This window comes from Nelumbo lutea, chromosome 8, assembly GCF_056320005.1.
Source record: "Nelumbo lutea isolate HS-2025 chromosome 8, American lotus-T2T, whole genome shotgun sequence".
Lineage (NCBI taxonomy): Eukaryota > Viridiplantae > Streptophyta > Magnoliopsida > Proteales > Nelumbonaceae > Nelumbo > Nelumbo lutea.
The window spans coordinates 55,297,521-55,321,865 of record NC_142691.1 but is presented as its reverse complement, the minus strand read 5'-3'; the positions used below and the strand labels follow the sequence as shown (position 1 = coordinate 55,321,865).

Sequence of the window (24,345 nt, the reverse complement as noted above, 5' to 3'; positions counted from 1 at the left end):
ATTTTCTCTAAAATCCCCTCTCTCGAGGAAAAGGGGAGGGTTTGAAGAAAAATTGGGTGATTCGGGAACAATGGTTTCTTTGCCCCTTCTGTCTATATGGTTGAAGTGGCTTGCTTATGTTACTGCCCTGTTGAAATCTTCTACACAAACAAAAACAAGTCATCCAGCACGAAATGACTCCTATTTATCAAAAATTGGGATGTGCTCTAATCAACCCCAAAAGTTATTATAGTTAGTAGTTTCTAATGCACACACCATATCTTCTCCTCACACAGTGCGCTTCACACCGACATCTCACCGTGCATTGGGAATATCTCCCATGTGAGGTCGGTGTGAGACGCATTGTGTGAGGAGCAGATCCCAATTATTTCTAAGGGGTGTCACTCAATGCAAATGGGTTTGTTTTTAGGGACTAATTCTTCTTATTGACTTTCTACGAAATTAATTTTAAGTTAAATGCAAGTTTTGAAATGTAGTTCCATTAATTGTCTATTGTTCTACATGATAAGCTGACGTGGCATATTCTCATAGGTACCTTGCAAAAGATAACTTGTGTGTGCCATATTTTATAAAAGAGCTACTTTTTGTTGCTAATAGAGGTCAAATTCTATTGTTCCAAATACAAAAGTACTATTCACTAAGGGGGTGTTTTGTAGTGTGGATGAGAAATTGGTGAGTATATATTATTCCACATCACACCCTATGGTACGGACCAATTCATATCATACTAGAATCCACAATTGTTCTGAAATGTGAAATATGGACAAATTGTATGGACCGAACCAGTCCACACTTTTTGATTTTATGTATCTCATATACATTTATGAATGATCTACATCAACATTGTAAGAAATGACCCGAAAATGGAACTGTTCTACCACCAGTTTTTAGGTCGACGGTCCGACCATCCGATTTGAATGAACGGCCTATTCTGACAAATAAATTAAAAGAATTCGTCCACCAGATGAACACAATGTAATTTTCCCATAAAGAGGCATAATTTTACTTCTATCAAGGAAAAACAAAGGTATAATTTTACCTCGGAACATCCAGCTGATTTCCAAAACCATATAATTAGTTTAACATGGTCATTTCAAAACATTTGAAGAGACATGTACAGGAGCTTGTGGACAGAGGGGGTACTGATTATTAATACAAGATATGCCTGGACTCAAGAAGCGAGCTAATAAGCGACCAATTAATGCCAAAACACAAAGCACAGAGATAAATAAATGCATGCATGCATATGTTCCACAAGTGTTTCTTAAATTCTAGGAGAAAACATTGATCAAACTGTGTAATCCTGGTGGCTCCCTTTCCTCTGCTTTCTCTTACCTTTCATCCAGTTGTATGTTAAGCGAATGCTATGGCTAAGAACGAGCAAGGTCATCAGGCCCAACCATGTGCTCACTGCTATTATCAATTGACGGTCCAGTTCTTTTAACACAGTACGTGGTGTCAAGGCTAATATCGAAAACAAGTAAGTTAAAGCCATTGATGTGACTGCAAGCCACATGATCGCCATCAAAAACCACATAAAATACCTATGACTGAATGGTAATCCGCTTATCATAAATAAAATTATACTCAGAGAGGCAACGAAACTTGTTGTGTTGAAACGGAAAAGACGACGAAATGTTATATGGTCCTCGTGAGCCATTACAGACTTGCCTGCTTCAGGAATGCTTGGAGATGGAGCTAGTTCAGATGCATTATCACCATTATTTTTCAGCATGTCGTCTAGCGTCAAAACACCACCTGGGGGGTTTACTCCCACTTGAAAGGCCATGGTTGCAATCAATATCGCCACCACCATCAATGTGTTGCGCATGTCTTCCATCCACGTATTCATTATACTCCTAGCTCTTAAAGCTCCCATACTAAGAAGGGCCTCTTCGATTTCCACATCTTTCAGTTCTCTTGGACTTCTCATTAAAACATCCAAGGCCGTTAAGGAGTTGGCGTTCAAAGAGTTCACATTAATTGCAGTTTTGCTAAGCAAAAATCTGATGGTCTGCACATTTGTCAACATAATATGTTTGAAATAAGGCTTGAACGAGGATGATGAATTATTTATCTGCTTAAGTAAAATTAACTAAAAAGTTAATCGGGTGAAGCAATATTTTAATAATAGTAGTAGTAGTAATAATTTATTATTCTTATTATTCTTATTCTTATTCTTATTATTATTTTTATTATTATTATTATTATTATTACTACTACTGCTGTTATTACTATATCATAAATTTTTGCTATTTTATCTCTTTTTATATTATTTTATTATTTATTGACATCTTTTACACAATTTTACTATTTTTATCATTAAATGCTCTATTTTATATATTTAATTTTTATTACCATTATTGTTTCATTGTTTTATTTTTTATTATATTTATAATAACTTTTGCTATTTAATCATTTTTTACATTATTTTTATTTTTATTGATAGTATTTATTGATTTTTATCATATTTTATATTTTGCTTTATTTTTGTAATATTTTTACAATATCCTATTACTTTAATCAATTTCTTTTACTTTTATTTACATAATGACTTTCAAGGGTAAATTTGTAAAAAACAAACTTCTTAGACGTCACAGCATTCAAATTACTGAACAATCCCACCATATTCAGATGTTTGCAAAAGCAGAAAAGCAAAATTTCCTCCAAATGCTTTTAGAGCTTTTTCGAGGGTTTATTTGCTCTTCAAACTTTAGATTTTAGTTTACTGAACACCACCTAAGAAACCCAAAATCAGGTTAACATATAAATAGTAGAATTTCCCTTATCTGAAAGGAAGCCCACAACTTTTTTTCTCATGCGAAACAAGACATGCGACAACAAAGTATTTATTGAATGTTTTTATCAAGGACAATTTGATTGGGTTTGATGGATTAGTAAGACGTATTAATTGAATTGGATCAATGGAGATTTAGTGGTCTAAATTGCAAAGTATTTATTGGATTGGATTTATATTGGATTTGGTCACATTGAACCAATATTTGGTCCATTAACAGAAGATAAGGGTACAGATGTTAATTAATGGATTAGATTGGTCCAAACATTGAATTGGATCAGTCCAAAATGGTTCAAAATATTCATCAAATTGAATTGGATCTAGTCTATAATGACTCATATTGGACCAAGTTGGGTTAAAACCAATATCTAGTTCATTGACAATCCTATCTCCACAACTCATGTCTATTTACTAACATGCATCTTTTCCCTAAAATACTTCTCGGGTGGGAATGATGACCGAGTGAGAGGACTCTTTGATTTTGGGTTAAGTCTTGAGTGAGTGTGAAGATTACTTACAATGAAAGGATGTGTTGTTAGTTGTGACCAAGGACTAAAGTATCAATATTGAGTATAGAATCATACAACTTGGATATGGATACCGATATACTTTGGAAATGCATAGATACTAATGAAAATTATGAAAGTGCTTGAAAATGCTAGGAAAGCATATATAAATTTCATAAATATAATTAATATGAACAACTATATTATAATTAATATTACTTTAACAGTATATATGAACAACTATATTATAATTAATATGATGAGATGCATAAATGTCATATAATTTTATCAATAATGCATCAATCTAGAGTCCAAGACACATAATATATGCACATATTATATTTTAATTATTATATCAATTATATTCTATTTTACTATTTTTTACATTAAAAAATTCAACCAAATATTAAATTCTCAAATGTAAACTAAAATATCAATTAATAATTTATAAAAATATATAATTTCAATTTAAAATATATCATTTCTTTCAAATTTCTATAGTTTTTCTAAAATTAAAAAACCGTTTTTGGTACAAATTTGATTAGTAGAGTTGATAGATTTTATTTAATATTACATTCCAAAATATTTTATAAACATTTTTATTTTTATAAATATTTAATATGTTGTTATTTCATGTAAGGTAAATTAAAATATTAATTAATAAAATATATGTTAATTTTAAGTACTAAAATAATTATTCTAATATTAATATTTTATTTGTATAAATTTCTTGAGATTAAAATCATCTTTTGATTTTTATTTAGAATTGTTAAACATAAATATGTAGTATTTATTTGAATTACAAGTAGTGTATATGACCCAAATGCAAGCTATGGTTTCACTCTCCAACATGTAGGAACCTGTTTGAGAGGGCTTTCATGCAATGGCTTATAGTATTTTGAGGTAGACCCCAGAAAGTCATGAAATCTTATTTGGTAAAAAATCTTAAGGCTCCATTTGGAAGGAGTACAAATAGAAATATGTCTAAGCCAAAATAAAAAACTAGGTGTTTAAAAGAGAGCACACCAACCCGATGTTGAATTACAACTTAAAGCATTGTATGATTCAACTCCCTTTGGGAATACATAAAATAAATACCTATATTTTATGCGGCGAGACCACACAATAAGTGAAAAATAAATAATTATTCATGTTTGGCAAAAAGAAAAGCTGTCTCCTATATTTTGTTCATTTTCTAGGGATTGCCCCATAGATTATTCTTCTCCTTCTCCTCTAGCAAAGATCTGAACCAAGTGATGATGATCGGACAGCCTTCCACAAAATCACTGCCCACACCTCTCTCTCTCTCTCTCTCTCTCTCTTCTTCCCTGTCCTTCTTTCTTATTCCTCATCCACCATCGTAACTGAGTCTTTCCCAAACCACCACTACGACTTAAACCTCCCTTGTCAGAATAGGGGTGGCATTATATTTAACTGTATTAATGAAAAGACCATTTTGGCCTTCGAAATTCTTTAAATTTATAAAGAAAACCACCAAACTGAATAACGGAGCGTTTTTTTTTTTTTTTGACAAAATTAGCAAACATTGACTGTATTCTGAATCACTTCACCGTCTATTTTGTAATATCACTTCATCGTCCACTCTTTGTATTCTGAATCTCTCTATGCACAGATAGTGGATGTTGACGTTAATGTGGAACCTGTTTGGCGGTACAGGAAGTGCAGACCTAATATGCTATAAAAGGACCAACAGCCATAGTGAGTACCCAGGGGAACAGAGTTCTGAATTCCCCAGTTTTGTAAGCAAAAAGAGGAACTCTGATCAATTGCTACCAGAGGGGGGATCTCGATCTTGTGCATCGATAGTTGTTCATACGCAAGCAAAGGGGCAATGAGGGGTTTACAAAAAAATTTGGACGGAAGACTATGGAAGGGAACTTTTAGGGTTTAATATCGAAATATATTTAAAAAAAATATATTAAAAATAGGTTAAATTTCTAAAAATAATATCAATAAAACACAAAAATATTATTCATGTTCACTAGAGCCGCCATCCGCCGCTGCACGCTACTACTTGCCACTGCTGCCCGCCGCCTCCAACAACGTTGCCAGAGGTGGCCGGAGGCAGAGGTGATAGTGGCGGCAGCAGCGGGTAGAGGAATGACCACCGGCGCCGGCGCCACCTCTGCCTCCGGCCATTTCTAATAACGTTATAAGAGGCGGCGGATGGTGAACAAACAGTAAGTTAGAAGAAGAAGATGAATAATTTTTTGTTAGAAACTTGCTGTTAGGTAAGATGTTTTCTAGAGTTTTATTTTTAGCAGAGTATTCAGAAAGTCCACGTCTAAACCACACCTTCTCGATTTCTAAGACATGATTTTAAGTACCGTTTTTTTAAAAAAAAAAGACAGTTTCGAACATACTAACATCTCCTGGAGCTCCCTGTTTTTTTTTTCCATCGTAGACGGTTAAGAAGTGTTATGCACTCTGACCAATATTATTGATCTCGGAAGAAATTAAACGTCATATATGTCTAACCAAAATCAAACCAAAGTTAGGGAAGCATGAAAGTCTTACATCAATCTGCCGATCAGCGACTGCAAGATGCAGGATTGTGTTGCCATCATCATCTTCGGAGTTCACGAACTCATAATCATCACCAGTTGAGTTCACCAACAGCTTTAGGGCTTCCAAGCGATCATGCTTGACGCAGAGGTGCAGGATGGTCTGCCGACGATCCACAAGCATCCGGGTCGCTTGGGGTCTCATCCGAACCAGCTCTTTTACCACCTCCACTCGGCCCTGAATCGCTGCCAGATGGAGAGGGGTGTTGCCATCCCGATCCCGAGCAAGACAAACTTCTGGATTGGCAATGAGCAGCTCTCTTACAAGCTGAAGATGCCCATTTGCGGAGGCCAAGTGAAGGGGTGTTTGTCGCCGTCGGATGTCAGGCTGGGTAGCAAGCCGAGGCTCGCAGCAGAGAAGCTCTCTACCGAAATCGACGTGACCCAACACAGATGCTATGTGCAGAGCAGTTTCAGTGGGACAAGCCACACTGGCTCTATGGAGAATGAGCTCGTCCTCTTCAAGCAATCCGTGCAAGGAGTTCACACTCCCTTCCAAGGCTGCTTTCCGAAGCCTCTGCATTCTCTGCATCTCAAAAAGCTCTATCTCATTTCTCTTGATTTCCATTCTAGCTATATATGTGATTAATTAATCAAACAAGTACTCACTATGAACCCACAATTGCCTTCTGCGTGCTCCAAATATATACTTCGGTGAGCTCATTGGGGAATTCAAATAGAGTTATTGTTAGACGTTTGGTGTGGCTGCGAAATTCAACAGTCACAATAAAAGATGTGGTTTGGTGTGGCTGCTGAGATTTCAACAGCCACAATTATTGCTCTACCATTTCAATTCCACCAAAAACTGCATCAGCTATGCTCGCCAATTCGCCGCCAACTACACCATTCCTTATCCCTATCTTATTCCTTATCCCTTATCCCTATCTTATCCCTTATCCCTTATCTTATTTTATCCTTATCCTTATCTTAAGTAAGAGTTGTGTTACCATTAGGAGTAGGTAATTGGGAGTTTGAGTTCAAGTTTGAGTTTGAGTTTAATTAGGAATTTCCTTCTGTAATCTCCTATTTAAGAAGCCACGAATTGAAATAAAGGCATTCAGTTTTTCAGTCGAGAAAAGAGTAAGGAGAGTTCGGGTGGTCTCTTGGACAAATCACCCATTCAGTTTCCGCAATAGGGTCTGCACGCAAGGGAAGGCACAAGGGAAAGCAGGGCTTTCTCCCCGTGGACCAACCCGTGTCGAGATCCTATGCGCGGCACCATAACATTTGGTATCAGAACTAAACGTCACGAGCGATATGGAGCAGCTATCATCCAAGGTCAACGAACTGGAACATAGGCTAGCAGAAACCAGCATGGAGGTTCGTGAAGTCAAGGAAGATGTCTGAGAGCTACGACACCGCTTGGAAGCATTCCTCTCCAACAAAGAGATTAGTTCTGAGGGAATCACCAACACAAACAGTCGTCGTCCGGACTGGGCAGAGGCATCCAGCGAATAGTAGACCACTACCCCTACAACCGCAGTTATTCCCAAGGATCAGCACACAGAGGATGAAACTATAAGGTCTCCTCCTTTGGTCGGGGACAATGTCACGAACATTATATTGGCACCTGCAGAATGTGCTCCTTTGTCGAAGACAAGTGGGCTTGGCGACGTTGCCGGGGCTTTACCGAAGGCTTTGGCTTAGCGTGGACATAGAGTTATGGTTGTGGCACCACGGTATGGTAACTATGCAGAAGCCCAAGAAATAGGAGTGCGCAAGAGATATAAGCTGGATGGGCAGGATATGGAGGTAACTTTCTTTCAAGCTTATATTGATGGCATGGATTTTGTGTTCATGGACAGCCCTATGTTTTGCAATATTGAGAAAAATATATATGGGGGAGACCGAGAGGATATTTTAAAACGCATGGTTCTCTTTGGGAAGGGTGCTCTAGAGGTTCTCTTCTGTAAGTATACCCGGTGTGTCCCTGTGATCCACAACATAGCACACCGGGGTCGTGGTCTAGTATGCGGTTTTCGTTATGTGGATCTTCCACAAAACTACTTCAAACTACATGACCCAGGAGGTGGGGAACACTTCAATGTCCTTGCAGATGGCCTGAAAACAGCAGATCGTGGAGTCACTGTAAGCCATGGTTACGCCTGGGAGCTGAAAACTAAAGAAGGTGGCTGGGGTCTGCACCCAATAATAAATGAGTGTGATTGGAAGCTGAAGGGCATCATGAATGGGATTGATGCAAACGAAGGGAACCCACAGTTAGATGTTTACCTGGCATTGGATGGCTACACCAATTACTCTGTGGAGACTCTTCAGACTGGCAAGCCTCAATGCAAAGCAGCTCTACAAAGGGAGATTGGTCTTCCTCTTCGAGAGAATGTTCCTCTGATTAGGGTCATTGGCAGGCTTGACCATCAGAAGGGTGTTGATCTCATTGCTGAGTCCATTCCTTGGATGGTGGACCCGGAAGTGCAACTAGTCATGTTGGTCACTGGAAGACCTGACTGGGAACAGCTTCTCAAACATTCTAAGCGTCAACACCATGACAAAGCCAGGGGTTGGGTTGGTTTCTCTATGAAAATGGGCTATTGAATAATTGCTGGTGTAGACATCCTCCTCATGCCTTCTAGATTTGAGCCATGTGGACGGAACCAGCCTTATGCACTAAGCTACGGGGCAATCCCTGTTGTTCCTACTATTGGGGACTTAGAGATAGTGTGCAGCCGTTTAATCAATTGGTAGAGTTCCAAGCCACGTATCCGGAATTCGAGCTTGAGGACAAGCTCGTTGTCTAGGAGGGGTGTGATGTTATGGACACACCGATCGGCAGCGCACTGCAGCGCAGCCATAGGCAGCAGCACGCACAGCAGGCCGCACAGCAGCAGACACCGCCCGGCAGCGCCGCACAGCAGCACGCACCGCCCGACAGCGCACAGCACGCACCGTCCGACAGCGCGCAACAAGCACCGCCCGGCTGTGCGCAGTACGCACCGCCCGACAGCGTGCAACACGCACCGCCCGGCAGCGCAACAGCACGCACCACACGGCAACAACACGCACCGCACTACAGCAGCATCGCGAGACGCGTGCACCGCCCGGTAGCAATAGTAGGGAGGGGCCCACGTGACAGCTCATCAAGGTGGGTCCACACTTATCTTACCACATCAGCTTTGCTTGCCAACTCGTCGCCAGCTACACCATTCCTTATCCCTTATCCCTATCTTATTCCTTATCCCTTATCCCTTATCCCTATCTTATCCCTTATCCCTTATCTTATCTTATCCTTATCTTTATCTTAAGTAAGAGTTGTGTAACCATTAGGAGTAAGTAATTGGGAGTTTGAGTTCAAGTTGGAGTTTGAGTTTAATTAGGAATTTCCTTCTGTAATCTCCTATTTAAGGAGCCACGGATTGAAATAAAAGCATTCAGTTTTCTAGTCAAGAAAAGAGTAAGGAGAGTTCGGGTGGTCTCTTGGACAAATCACCCATTCAGTTTTCACAATAGGGTCTGCATGCAAGGGGCGCAAGGGAAAGCAGGGCTTTCTCCCCGTGGACCAACCCGTGACGAGATCCTACATGTTGGACCATAACAGTCACCAATCGACTTCTGTTGAAAAGCAGACTTAAAGACCTTCGTGTTCAGAAAGGTAACTGATTAAAACCTATCTTGATGAGTTTTTCTTGATTGTCATGGATCTACAAAATATTGATGTTGTAATTGATGATGAAGATCTGGCTATCACTCTTTTATGTTCTTTACCTGCATCATATAAGCATTTTAGAGAGACCTTATAGTATGGGCATGAGGAGATTACAGTTGAAGATGTAAAGAATGCATTGTTACAACGCGAACTGATTGATAATCAACTGAGCAATAACCCAAGTAACTCTACAACCGAGGGTCTCATTGTTCATGGCAGGCCATCTGAAAGAAGTGGCAGCAGTAAGTCAAAGGGTCGGTCTAAGTCAAAGCATCATAATTTGACTTGCAACTACTGCAAAAAGAACGGTCATGTTAAGGTTGAATGTTTCAAGTTGCAAAATAAGCAAAAACATCAGGCAAGTGGTGACACAAAGAAAGATCCTCAAGCCGAAGCAAGTGTTGCGACGGATGAGTCAGAGAATGATATTCTGCTAATTGCAGATGCAGTTGCAAGGAAGGGTTCAGAATGGATTATGGACTCAAGATGTTCTTACCACATGTGTCCCGACAAAAGTGCATTCTCCACTTATGAGAATTTTGATGGTGGAGTTGTTTTGATGGGCAACAACGCAGCTTGCAAGGTTGTCGGTAAAAGGACCGTCTGAGTGCGTATGCATGATGGTATTGTGAGGACATTAAATGAAGTTCGTCATGTTCCTGATCTGAATAATAACTTGATTTCTTTGGGTACACTCGACTCTAGGGGTTGCAAATATTCAACTGAAGGTGGAGTTCTTAAGGTAACCAAAGGTGCTTTGGTAGTTATGAAAGCTAACAAGGTTGGAAGATTATTTGTATTGCAGGGAAGTACTATGATAGAATCTTCTACTTTGGTCCCGTCATCCATGCTCGAGGAAGATCTTACAAAGATGTGGCATATGAGGCTCGGACATATGAGCGAGAAAGGGATGACTTCTTTGAGTAAGTGGGGTTTATTTTGTGGGCATGTCACAGGTACTCTTGAATTCTATGAATATTGTGTGTTTGGTAAACACAAAAATGTTAGCTTTGTCAAAGGGATACATTGGACCAAAGGTACACTTGATTACATCCATTCAGATTTATGGGGCCTTTCTCGTGTTTCTTCGAAGGGTGGAGCAAATTATCTTCTAACATTCATTGATGATTTCTCCAGAAAGGTATGGGTGTATTTTCTCAAGAATAAAAATGATGTGTTTGAAGTCTTCTTGCAATGAAAAACTATGATCGAGAAGTAGATAGGGAGGCAAATTAAAAGGTTGAGAACTGATAATGGGCTCGAGTTTTGTGAGTCTGACTTTACAAATTATTGTTTGAAGGAAGGTATCGTTAGACACCGCACCTGTGTTGATCGACCACAACAGAACAGTGTGGTAGAGCGGATGAGCTACACACTCTTGGAAAGGGCTTGTTGCATGTTGTCCAATGCAAGTTTGGATAAGTCCTTTTGGGCCGAGGCAGTTTCCACGACAGCCTATTTGGTGAATCAATCTCTGCATTCAGCTCTCAAGGCTAAGACTCCATTTGAGATTTGGTCAAGAATTTTTGGTTGTCCTGCTTATACTCATGTTAACGATGGAAAGTTAGAACCTAGAGCCAGGAAATGTATCTTTGTGGGCTATGGCTCTGGTGTAAAGCGTTACAAGTTGTATTGTCCTTCGAGCAAGAAAATTATTATTAGCCGTGATGTTATATTTGATGAATCACACATGTTATCTCCAAGGAAGGAGGATTCTGTTGTTGGTGATTCAGGTACATCACAGGATGACCAGATGCAGGTGGAGGTGGAGCCCAATCCATCTTCACAGCCTTCTCAGTCTATTTCAAATGAGCCGGTCACATCGGATGATGTTCATCCTAGTCAGGAGTCACACACGTTTGCCAAAGATAGACCGAGGCGACAGATAAGACCACCAAGCAGATTTGAGGATTGTGTGTCTTATGCATTGACCATCGCTTGTGAGGTAGATAACACTACTGACCCGACCACTTACATTGAAGCCATATCTAGTCCAAATAGTGGTAAGTGGTTAGTTGCCATGGAAGAGGAGATTGCATCTCTCGAAAAGAATGGCACATGGGAGCTTGTATAACCACCACCAAAGATGAAAATTGTTGGGTGCAAGTGGGTCTATAAGACTAAGGAGGGTATTCCTGGTGTTGAGGATGCTCGACACAAAGCAAGGTTAGTGGCACAGGGTTTCAGTCAAGTTGTAGGTATTGACTATACTGAAGTCTTCTCCCCTATTATTAAGCATTCTTCTATTCGTACCTTGCTTGCTTTGGTAGCTATGCATGACATGAAATTAGAGCAATTAGATGTTAAAACTACATTCTTGCATGGTGATTTGAAAGAGAAGATTTATATGAAACAACCAGATGGTTTTGTTGTGGAAGGAAATGAAGACCACATTTGCTTGTTGAATAAGTCTTTGTATGGCCTTAAGCAATGTCCAAGGCAGTGGTATAAGCGCTTTGACGCTTTTATGACTTCTAGTGGTTATTCCAGGAGTGCCTTTGACAGTTGTGTTTATTTTAGGAAACTCTCTGATGATTTCTTCGCTTATTTGTTATTATATGTTGACGACATGCTCATTGCTTCTAAGAATAAGTTTGAAATTGTGAAGTTAAAGTCTCTTCTGAATAGTGAGTTCGAGATGAAGAATCTGGGTCCAGCGAAGAAAATTTTGGGTATAAAGATTATTCGTGATCATGAGAACGAGAAATTGTTTCTCAATCAACATAACTATATTGAGAAAGTTCTTGATCATTTTGGCATGTCAGATGCCAAACCTATCTCCACTCCTCTAGCAGCTCACTTCAAGTTGTTGGCGAAGCAGTCACTGAAGTCTAATGAAGAGAAGGTATATATGGCTCGTGTGCCTTTAGTGATGTTGGTAGCATCATGTATGCTATGGCATGTTTGCGTCTAGATATTGCTCAGGCAGTCAGTGTTGTGAGCCGTTATATGTCCTGTCCGGGGAAGGCTCATTGGGAAGCCATGAAGTGGATACTTAGGTATTTGAGAGGTACATCTGATTTCTGCCTTGAGTTTGGAAGATCCACAAAGAAACTTGTCGATTATTGTGATTCTGATTATACTAGAGATCTTGATCGGAGGAGATCTCTCACTGGTTATTGTTTCACTTTGGGTAGTACCTCTGTTAGCTGGAAAGCTTCACTTCAGTTGACTGTTGCTTTGTCTACGACTGAAGCTGAGTATATGGCGGTGGCTGATGTTGCTAAGGAAGTTTTATGGTTGCGAAATCTGGTTGGTGTACTCACAGGTAGTCAGGAGGCTACAATGATCTATTGTGACAGTCAGAGTGCCATACATCTGATTCATGACCAGATGTTTCATGAGAGAACCAAGCACATTGATGTGCGTTATCACTTTGTTCGTGATATTGTTGAGGATGGTTGTGTTTTGGTCAACAAAATAGCTTCCGCTGAGAATCCTGTAGATATGTTGACAAAGCCATTACCATCATCCAAGTTCGATGCTTGCATCAACTTGGTGGGTCTTGTTTCATTTGATGCTTGATGCCCTTGGAGCATTTGGAGAGGGAGATTTGTTGTTTGAGTTCTCGCCAAGGTGGAGATTGTTGATGTTTGGTGTGGCTGCTGAGATTTCAACAGCCACAGTTACTGCTCTACCATTTCGACTCCACCAAAAACTGCTCCATTTATTTCGATTCCTCAAATTCTGCCCCTCCATTTTTTCGCCAAAATTCTAGGGGGCATGTTCCCTATTTTCTTATATAAAAGGGGAGCTTCCAGTGAGTAGTAGAAGGATGGAGAGAGAGCATTAGAAAGCTGAAGAGATTGGAAGAACTCCATCGCCATCTTCCGACAAGATCTGCTCCTATTCTGTTTGGGATCGGTTTTCTTCTTCACTGCTGCCATTAAGGGTTCTCTCACACCAGATCAAAGCAGTCATCTATACTTTTGAGTGCTTCAAGGCTTTGTTAAAGGCATTTCAGCACTAGTAAGGTGTTCAGTTTGTAGTTCTCTCATCAAGTACATGAATAAACAAGTTTTTTCTTTCTTTTCCCGTCGATGTAGATCTCTTTGACCGAATCACGTAAATTTAGTGTCATCTTTACCTTTCTTTTGCTCTTATTATTTGCTTTATAATTCACATATTTCTCAATTATTTTTTTGTTTGTCATACTAATTAATCGGTAATTCAGAACTTAATCCTAACAGTTATGAATTCTCCAGACACAAGATAAGTAATTATGATTGCGTCAACCAGCGGGTATCACCATCACGTTCCATGAAGGAGCTACTACACGATCAATGCCTGGTTAGCAACAGTAACTTCAATATATATATCCGGTAGCAAAAGTGATTTGTTATCGAATAAAGTCGTCAGATCAAGTACATGTTATCTAGTAGCTAGGCACGCTCGGGTGAGCACGCTGAATTGAGCGTGTTAAATTAAGATAAAGCACATTATTAGCTAATGATGGGCATTATTGCATACTAATGCTATAAAGAAAGTTGGCAAATTGAAAAAAAAAAAAGAAAAAAGAAAACATTGGGTAACGTACTCTAGCAATGGTGCTACTGTTAAAGAGTTGATATAGTCCAGTGTGTTTTATTATAATATATTTGTTTTTTTCTAAATTTTGAGCAGCAGCAGTGGATTTAGATCTGTGGGCTGGTGGTTGAATGGTGAATGTAGTACTGCCTTGTTTGTATTCGTCAGGCTTTCACCAATTGGATTTCGTCAGGCCTCATCTGTAGTGAAGTATTAATTAATTAATAACAGAAGAGAATTAATTATTTTCGTTGCATCTTCAATAATGACGTGAGTTTAGATAATTAATGGTAAAAGATGAAAGCAAGGTGATGGTGAGAACTGCTGCTTTCAGGGTTGACAAATATTTTGTGTTGGTCACCACTATTTTTCGGGGTGAGTTAAGTGATGAAGATGCTACATAAAGATGCTACACCGAATATACATTGGAGGGTAGCAAATTTCTAGCAATCCATGAGCATGGCGACATATCTTAATTCAGTTATAAAAGTCTATGGGGCATTCTATAAGGTGAATTTTTTTCAAGGATTTAAAGGTTTATCCTCATCCTCATCTCGGATTTGTATATTCCCTGTATAGTTAGGATTTAGAAGTTTTAGAAAGCTCTGTATTTCTTTTTTAGATTAGAAAAGGTAGGATCGAATTTGTATATATATTATAAGAAATCAATGAAAACGGGGGATCTAAGGCTTCTGAAATTTTTCATGGTATCAAAGCCAGTATTACTGTTCGCTGTGCGACCAACGGTTATCGGCTGCAGATCTTGTTTCGACCACAGCCTATTATCGATGACTCTGAGTCCCAGTTCCTGGAGGAGCTCCATCCGAAGCATTTATCTTCCCCCTTGCTTTTTGTATCGCCTGTCTCACCTCCGTTGACACCTTGTCGAGCGCCGCATGCTCTATTCCTTCGTTGAGTTTCCTCGCGTTCACCACCGTCGCCGGTTTCTTATTCGAGCCCACGTCGAACTTCTTCACCATCTGAGCCACTGCCCCGGAATGCAAGGCCTGGTTCACGACTTTGGAATCTCAGAGGGCTAGGGCATTGGGCTTGGATTTGTGCAGGACGACTGGATCCCAGTCCTGAGTAAGGGCTCCAAGAAATCTACTCGGCATCCTTGAGTCGATGGATAAAGAGAAGACGACGATTTCTAATACCAGCACTAAAGTGCGAGTGAGGCAGGGGAGTGCTCTGTTATTTATTTCATTTTTTTAGACTCTCCACAGAGTACGCCTCTTCCCATCTTCTTGGATTTTGTTCTTTGCTACTTCATTGATTGACTCTGGTGTCTTCTTCCCATCTTCTTGGTTTTCGTTCTCTGCTGCTTCGCTGATTGACTCAGGCATCTTCTGTTGTTTTTCTTTGTTTGTTTTAAGTCGCGCGAACTCCCGCTACCAGCTTTCCACAGTTTGTTCAGGTTTCAATCTACTGTGTTCGCTCGAACTCTCGCTGCCATCATAAGGAAGCTTCTCGGTCCTTCCGCTTTGACGATGTCTAGTTTTCGCTCGGCGTTGCGGGATCAGAAGAAACCAAGCAGGAGCTCGGGTTTGACTCGGAATTGGCGGGCTCACTTGTTCTTATTTCTTCGTGAGTCATTAGGATCGTCCATCTACGTGTTTCTTGCAATAATCAAGCAGCTCGGACGAATCTTGCTAACCAGTTACCATGGTTGCCAACAACGAAAGGAATGGTGAAAGCTCAAGTAAGTCTGAATGGTGGGGAGATAGACCCCGTTGTACGTCGACCGGGCATGGAGCAGGTCGAGGAAAAGGGGGTGGACCCTCTAGCGGATGTAACCAAGGTTCAGCGAAAACTCATGCTGCTCAATCATCGGCAGGGCGTGAGGTGGCTGCTAATGCGGCTGTAACTGACGGAGACAGGACCGGACTGAACTGGCTTAATGACGAGCAATGGCAAACTCTTGTAAGCATGCTTGATGCTTACAAAACCAAGACTAATGAAAAACTCTCTGGTAAGACTTAATCCACTGAATGGATTGTTAACTCTGGGGTGTCACATCACATGATAGGGAATTTAAATGTGCTCATCGACACCTATGATGTTGCACCTTGTCCTATTAGTTTACCCAACTGTCCGCACACCGAGGCTGTGAAATAAGGCACCGTTGAACTTGGAAATAATTTTAAATTGCTGCACATATTATATGTCCCAAAACTTAATTGTAATTTATTGTCAGTAGGTTGGTTACTTCGTGACACAGATTATATTCTGACGTTTACTAATAAGTTGTGTGTGATACAAGACTACGTCTTGATGACTCTGATTGGTGCGGGTGAACAGCTTGATGGGGTCTATGTCTTGAAGGGTGTGGCATTAGTTTGAGCTTACACACAGATGGAATTGGGTCATGCGATTTGTGGCATCGGAGATTAGAACACCCTTCTTATCAAACGGTTAGCATACTTCTTAATCTCAGTAATAGTAAGAACAAAACCTGTGATGTTTGTTTAAAGGCAAAACAATCTAGAGATGTTTTTATTCAAAGCAACAATAAGGTGACTGATTGTTTTGCATTAATTCATTGTGACCTATGGGGTGCTTATAGAGTACCTGCATCTTGTGGTGCGGTTAATTTTCTGACAATTGTTGATGATTAATCTCGAGCAGTTTGGATTTATTTGTTGGCTGAAAAACGTGAAGTTGGTAGAACATTCAAAAATTTCTATGTCATGATCGAACGACAATTTAATAAGAAGGTTAAGGTGGTAATAAGTGATAATGGAACAGAGCATATATCCTTGAAGTCATATTTTGACGAGCAATGAATTTTATTTCAAACTTCCTATGTTGGGACACCACAACAAAATGGTCGTGTGGAGAGAAAGCGTTGTCATATTTTGAATGTAGCCAAAGCACTTAGGTTTCAAGAATATATTCCGATCAATTTCAAGGGTGAGTGTGTTTTGACTGCAGGATACTTGATTAACCAGACACCTTTGACCCTTTTTGGTGGTAAAACACCTTACGAGATGCTATTTGGACAAAGTCCTTCTTACAAGCATCTTAGAGATTTTGGTTGCTTATGCTTCTTACGTAATAGGGACCATGACAGGTTTGCCGCTAGGAGTAGGAAATGTGTCTTTGTTGGGTACCCTTTTGGGAAAAAGGGGTGGAAATTGTACAACCTTGAGTTTGGTGATTACTTCGTCTCACAAGACGTGGTGTTTAGTGAGGCCGAGTTTCCCTTTGCCACTCCGGAACATTAACCCTCTGTAATCAGTCCTCCCGCGGCCAAAGAAAATATTGGGTTGCCTTGGGCCACTCCTCCTAACATGGTATCTGAGTCACCTCATATAAAAGTCAGGGGGAGCGACACGACCGATGAAAAAGGACAACCGAACACGGGTAATGATGAGGAGGCAGGTCCCCTTGATGAGACAAGGAGCCATACAAATTACAGAGATAATGAAACTCCAGCTACTCCTCAGCCCACCACGGAGGTATTAGGCCGCGGACATCGAGAAAAGTGGACCCCCAGCTATTTACAGGACTTTGTCACACACTCAGCTCATCGCTTAGACCCCTCCGCTGTTTCTCCTGCATCATCTCAGTCCTCAGGCACTCCTTATCCCATAACTCATTATATGGCGTATGATAATTTTTCTATGAAACACAGACATTTCTTGGCAGTTGTTACTGCGGGCCGAGAACCTACTCATTTCTCTAAGGCAATGACTGATGCTCGGTGGTGCGAAACTATGCTTCAAGAGGTACAGGCTTTGGAAGACAATGGGACATGGACCTTGGAAGACCTCACACTTGGAAAAAAGACAATTGGGTGTAAATGGGTCTACAAAATCAAGTACAACTCTGATGGATCCATTGAAAGATTTAAAGCACGGTTGGTAGTCTTGGGCAACATTCAAGTTGAAGGTCTTGATTACAATGAGACCTTTGCCCCTGTGGCTAAAATGGTCACAATTCGAACCTTCTTAGCAGTTGCTGCAGCCCAACATTGAGAATTGCATCAGATGGATGTCCACAATACTTTTTTGCATGGTGATCTCCATGAGGAGGTCTATATGAAACCCCCTCTAGGTTTTTCGGCCTCCAGAACTGGAAAGGTATGCAAACTCCGGAAATCGTTGTATGGTCTACAGCAAGCCCTCCGAAACTGGTTCTCTAAATTAGGTGCTGCCTTGAAAACTTTTTGGTTTGAAAAGTCCTATTTCGATTATTCCTTATTTACATATCACAAGAATGGGGTTGTCTTGCACATCCTGGTTTATGTTGATGACTTAATCGTTGGTGGGAATAACCCGGAGTTCATACACAAATTTAAACAGTATATGAACCAGTGTTTTCACATGAAGGACTTGGGTGTTCTTAAATATTTTTTGGAGATTGAAGTGAGTCACAGATTATCGGGGATATTTCTTTGCCAAAGAAAATCATATACTTGCCCTTGGTGACGGAGAACTCCCGGATGACCCTGAACGATATCGACGTCTTGTGGGCCGTTTGATTTATTTAACAATTACACGACCAGAGCTCAGTTATTGCATTCATGTCCTGGCTCAATCTATGTAGTGTCCTCATGTTGATCATTGGGATGTGGCATTATGTGTGATTCGTTATCTGAAAGGACGTCCTGGTCAAGGAATACTTTTGCGCTTTGATAGTGATATGCAATTGTATGCCGATTGTGATTCCGACTAGGCGAGTTGTCCTCTAACTCGTCGCTCTCCTACTAGGAATTTTGTCATGTTCAGACATTCCCCTATCTCCTGGAAGACTAAGAAACAACATACTTTCTCCCGTTCCTCTGCCGATGCTGAATATCGGTCAATGGCTACTGCCAGTTGTGAGTTGAAGTGGCTAAAAGGTCTGCTGTCGTCTTTGGGTATATCTCATCCTCAACCTATACGGTTGTTTTGTGACAATCAAGTTGCTCTACACATTGCCGCAAACCTTGTCTTCTAGGAGGGAACCAAACATATTGAAGTTGATTGTCATTTCATTTGCAATGAGCTGCAAGCCGGCACCATTGCGCCTTCCTATGTCCGTACCGGTGAACAAGTTGACGACATTTTCACAAAGGCTCTCGAACAAAAACGATTTGATTTTTTCCTTCCCAAGCTGGGCACTCACAATACTCATCGCTTTCATCCTGGATTTGAAGGCTCATCCTCATCCTCATCCCGGATTTGTATATACCCTATACAGTTAGGATTTAGAAGTTTTAGAAAGCTCTGCATTTTCCTTTTAGATTAGGAAAGACATGATCGAATTTGTATATAAATCATAAGATATCAATGAAAATGAGGGATCTAAGGTTTCCAAAATTTTTCATGGTATCAGAGCCAGCATTACTGTTCACTACGCGGCCGACGGTTATCGGCTGCAGATCTTGTTTCGACCACAACCTATTATCGACGACTCTGAGTCCCAGTTCCTAGAGGAGCTCCATCAGAAGCATTTATCTTCCCCTCGCTTTTTGTATCGCCTATCCCACCTCCGTCGACACCTTGTCCAGCGCCACAGGCTCTGTTACCTCATCGAGTTTCCTCGCGTTCACCACCGTTGCCGGTTTCTTATTCAAGCTCGCGTCGAACATCTTCACTGTCTGAACCGCTGCCCCGGAATGCAAGGCCTGGTTCATGACTTTGGGATCTCAGAGGGCCAGGGCATTGGGCTTGGATTTGTGTAGGATGACTGGTTCCCAGTCCTGAGTAAGGGCTCCAGGAAATCTGCTCGGCATCCTTGAGTCGATGGATAAAGAAAAGGCGACGATTTCTGATACCAACACTAAAGTGCGAGTATGGCAGGGGAGTGCTCTGTTATTTATTTCATTTTTTTAGACTCTCCACAAAGTAGGCCTCTTCCCATCTTCTTGGTTTTCGTTCTCTGCTACTTCACTGATTGACTCTAGTGGCTTCTTCCCATCTTCTTGGTTTTCATTCTCTACTGCTTCGCTGATTGACTCTAGCATCTTCTGTGGTTTTTCATCGTTTGTTTTAAGTTGCTCGAACTCTTGCTGCCATCTTTCCACAGTTTGTTCACGTTTCAGTCTACTTTGTTCGCTCAAACTCCCGCTGTCATCGTAAGGAAGCTTCTCGGTCCTTCCGCTTCGACGACGCCTGGTTTTCGCTTAGCGTTGCGGGATTGGAGGAAACCAGATAGGAGCTCGGGTTTGACTCGGAATCGGCTCTGTGTCATGATTGAACGACAATTTAATAAGAAGGTTAAGGTGGTAAGAAGTGACAATGAAACAGAGTTTAAATCCTTGAAGTCATATTTTGACAAGAAAGGAATTTTATTTCAAACTTCTTGCGTTGGGACACCACAACAAAATGGTCGTGTGGAGAGAAAGCATCGTCATATTTTGAATGTAGCTAGAGCACTCAGGTTTCAAGCACATATTCCAATCAATTTCTGGGGTGAGTGTATTTTGATTGCAGGATACTTGATTAACCGGACACCTTCGATCCTTCTTGGTGGGAAAACACCTTACGAGATGCTATTTGGACAAAGTCATTCTTACAAACAGCTCCGAGTTTTTGGTTGCTTATGTTTCTCGCATACTAGGGACTGTGACATGTTTGCCGCTAGGAGTAGGAAATGTGTCTTTGTTGGGTACCCTTTTGGGAACACAGGGTGGGAATTGTATGCCCTTGAGTCCGGTGATTACTTCATCTCACGAGACGTGGTGTTTAGTGAGGCCGAGTTTCCCTTTGCCACTCCAGAACATCAACCCTCTATAACCAGGCCTCCCGTAGCCAAAGAAAATATTGGGTTGCCTTGGGCCACTCCTCTTGACATGGTATCTGAGTCACCTCATATAGAAGTCAGGGGGAGCGACACGATCGATGAAGGACATCCGAACCTGGGTAATGATGAGGAGGCAGGTCCCCTTGATGAGACAATGAGCCATACAGATTACAGAGATAATGAAACTCCAGCTGCTCCTCAGTCCACCACGGAGGTATTAGGCCGCAGACATCGAGAAAAGCGGACCCCCAGCTATTTCCAGGACTTTGTCGCTCACTCAGCTCGTCGCTTAGACTCCTCCGCTGTTTCTCCTGCATCATCTCAGTGCTCAGGTACTCCTTATCCCATAACTCATTATATGACGTATGATAATTTTTCTGTGAAACACAAACATTTCTTGGCAGCTGTTACTGCAGGCCAAGAACCTACTCATTTCTCTGAGGCAATGACTGATGCTCTATGGCGTGAGACTATGTACCAAGAGATACAGACTTTGGAAAATAATGAAACGTGGACCTTGGAAGACCTCCCACCTGGAAAAACGGAAATCATGTGTAAATGGGTCTACAAAATCAAGTACAACTCTGATGGATCCATTGAAAGATTTAAAGCACGATTGCTAGTCCTGGGCAACACTCAAGTTGAAGGTCTTGATTACAACGAGACCTTTGCCCCTGTGGCTAAAAGGGTCACAATTCGAACCTTCTTAGCAGTTGTTGCGGCCCAACAATGGGAATTAAGTCAGATGGATGTGCACAATACTTTTCTACATGGTGATCTCCATGAGGAGGTCTATATGAAACCTCCTCTAGGTTTTTCGGCCTTTGGAACTGGAAAGGTTTGCAACTCCGGAAATCATTGTATAGTCTACGGCAAGTCCCCCGGAACAGGTTCTCTAAATTAGGTACTGCCTTGAAAACTTTTGGGTTTGAACAATCCTATTTCGATTATTCCTTATTTACATATCGCAAGAATGGGGTTGTCTTGCACGTCCTGGTTTATGTTGATGACTTAATCGTTGGTGGGAATAACCCAAAGTTCATACGCAAATTTAAACAATATATGAACCGGTGTTTTCACATGAAGGACTTGGGTGTTCTTAAATGTTTTTTGGGCATCGAAGTGACTCGCGGATCATCGGGGATATTTCTTTTCCAAAGAAAATATCCACTTGATATTATTACAGAATTTGGTTTATTGGGAACCAAACCTGTTCACCTTCCTATTACTCAGAATCATAAACTTGCCCTTGCTGACAGAGCACTCCTGGATGACCCTGAACGATATCAACGTCTTGTGGGCCGTTTGATTTATTTAACCATTACACGGCCAGAGCTCAGTTATTGCATTCATGTCCTGGCTCAATTTATGCAGTGTCCTCGTGTTGATCATTGGGATGCGGCATTATGTGTGGTTTGTTATTTAAAAGGACGTCCTGGTCAAGGAATATTTTTGCACTCTAATAGTAATATGCAATTGTATGCCTATTGTGATTCTAAGTAGGCGAGTTGTCCTCTAACTTGTCGCTCTCTTACTGGGTATTTTGTCATGTTCGGACATTCCCCTATCTCCTAGAAGACTAAGAAACAACATATTCTCTCCCATTCCTCTGCCGAGGCTGAATACGGTCAATGGCTACCGCCAGTTGTGAGTTGAAGTGGCCAAAAGGTCTGCTGTCGTTTTTGGGTATATCTCATCCTCAACCTATATGCTTGTTTTGTGACAATCAAGCTGCTCTACACATTTTTGCAAACCCTACCTTCCATGAGCGAACCAAACATATTGAAGTTGATTGTCATTTCATTCGCAATGAGCTACAAGCCGGCACCATTGCGCCTTCCTATGTCCGCACCGGTGAACAAGTTGATGACATTTTCACAAAGGCTCTCGGACAAAAATAGTTTGATTTTTTTCCTTCCCAAGCTGGGCACTCACAATCCTCATCGCTTTCATCCTGGATTTGAAATCTCATCCTCATCCTCATCCCGGATTTGTATATTCCCTGTACAGTTAGGATTTAGAAGTTTTAGAAAGCTCTGTATTTCCTTTTTAGATTAGGAAATGCAGGATCGAATTTGTATATATATCATAAGATATCAATGAAAACGGGGGATCTAAGGCTTCCAAAATTTTTCATTTTCTTTGTTGTTGTTTTTATAAATAAATTAAAATCATTGATATAGAACAGATATGAAATACGTGAAAAATGCTTCAAAGAAAAGCATACAAGTCGAATTTTAGGAAGAAAAATTCTTCATTAAACAATTAAAAGAAAATCAATAACAAAGAATTGCCTTATCCTTCCCCTATCTACTCTTTATATAAGCATACATCCTTATATGATTGATGGAATATAATTTTAAATAACCAATTGAACATATGTTTATGAATTCAGAAATCATAGAACGCGTTTTTTGGTTTTAGATTAATTGTTATATATAGATTCCATTTCTATTGATAATAAATTAATTAATTATCTTAGAATAATTAATCAACTATTTAATTATTTTTATTAGGTAAGATACATTTTTCGAAAGCAATAATATAATGTTTACATTTGTTTTTAATCCCTTCTGTCATTAAATTGAATATAGGCTATCCGGTATTCCTATGTATCACAAGGACCCTGATAATAAATTTATAAATATTAACTTAATTATTTAAAAATTAAGCTTAGATGCATAAATAATGATACCGTGTACTTTGCATAATAGTGGCTCAACTAACAAATTACTTTCTTGTATGGAGTGGGGGGAGAGACTTTTCGCCAAGCACAGAGGTTCCCACGCAACATATGATACAATAAGATTAAATCAACTAGGTTTTAAAGGATTGATAGGATAGCAAAATTTAAATTGCATGTTGAGGGTTTCTGTTAATAGATACTTCTCTTCGACCTTATTATTTGATATTTTAATAATTGACATGTGGCATTAATTAAATAGAATTAAACTATATAAAACAAGGAAAAATCTATACTGCCGAAGATATGCATGATACAAGAAAGGCGTTGACATGTGATAGGGGTGATTTCTGACTTCAAAATCAAATAATAAGGTCGAAGAAAAGTATCTATTAACAGAAACCCTCAACATGCAATTTAAATTTCGCTATCCTATCAATCCTTTAAAACCTTGTCGCAACAGAAGTTGATTTAATCTTATTGTATCATAAAGTAATATATTAGTTGAGCCACCATTATGCAAAGTACACGGTATCATTAATTATGCATCTATGCTTAATTTTTAATGACAGAAGGGATTAAAAAGAAATTTAACAGACTACGAACTGATTGGGCTAGGTGCATGTGGGTTAATTTAGCTGTAGAACACTAAGAGGTGTGTGCTCACATGGGTGTATCGGGTCCTCTCATGAATGGTTTAGGTTAAGGGTGTCAATGGACTGGTTTTGGATTGGATTGGACATGATCCATTTATAATTTTCTCATATTGGATTGAATCGGATTGGACCAAATACAGTCCAATTGACACCCCTAGTTTAGGTTGACCACGTCATCCCTCTCTCATGGTCTGTACA

General features: G+C 40.3%; 1 protein-coding gene and 1 pseudogene across 1 annotated transcript; one reads left to right on the top strand and one right to left on the bottom strand.

The window, feature by feature from the left end:
• Positions 1-979: 979 nt before the first annotated feature.
• On the bottom strand, positions 980-6,713 carry LOC148844268 (uncharacterized). The gene is made up of 2 exons (XM_088957019.1): positions 5,842-6,713; positions 980-2,014 (listed from the first exon to the last, which is right to left on the bottom strand). The coding sequence occupies exons 1-2, from the start codon at positions 6,454-6,456 to the stop codon at positions 1,289-1,291; spliced, it is 1,341 nt and encodes a 446-aa protein (XP_088813145.1). The 5' UTR covers positions 6,457-6,713; the 3' UTR covers positions 980-1,288.
• Positions 6,714-7,096: 383 nt separating this feature from the next.
• Positions 7,097-9,274, top strand: LOC148844267 (granule-bound starch synthase 2, chloroplastic/amyloplastic pseudogene; annotated as a pseudogene).
• Positions 9,275-24,345: the final 15,071 nt, after the last annotated feature.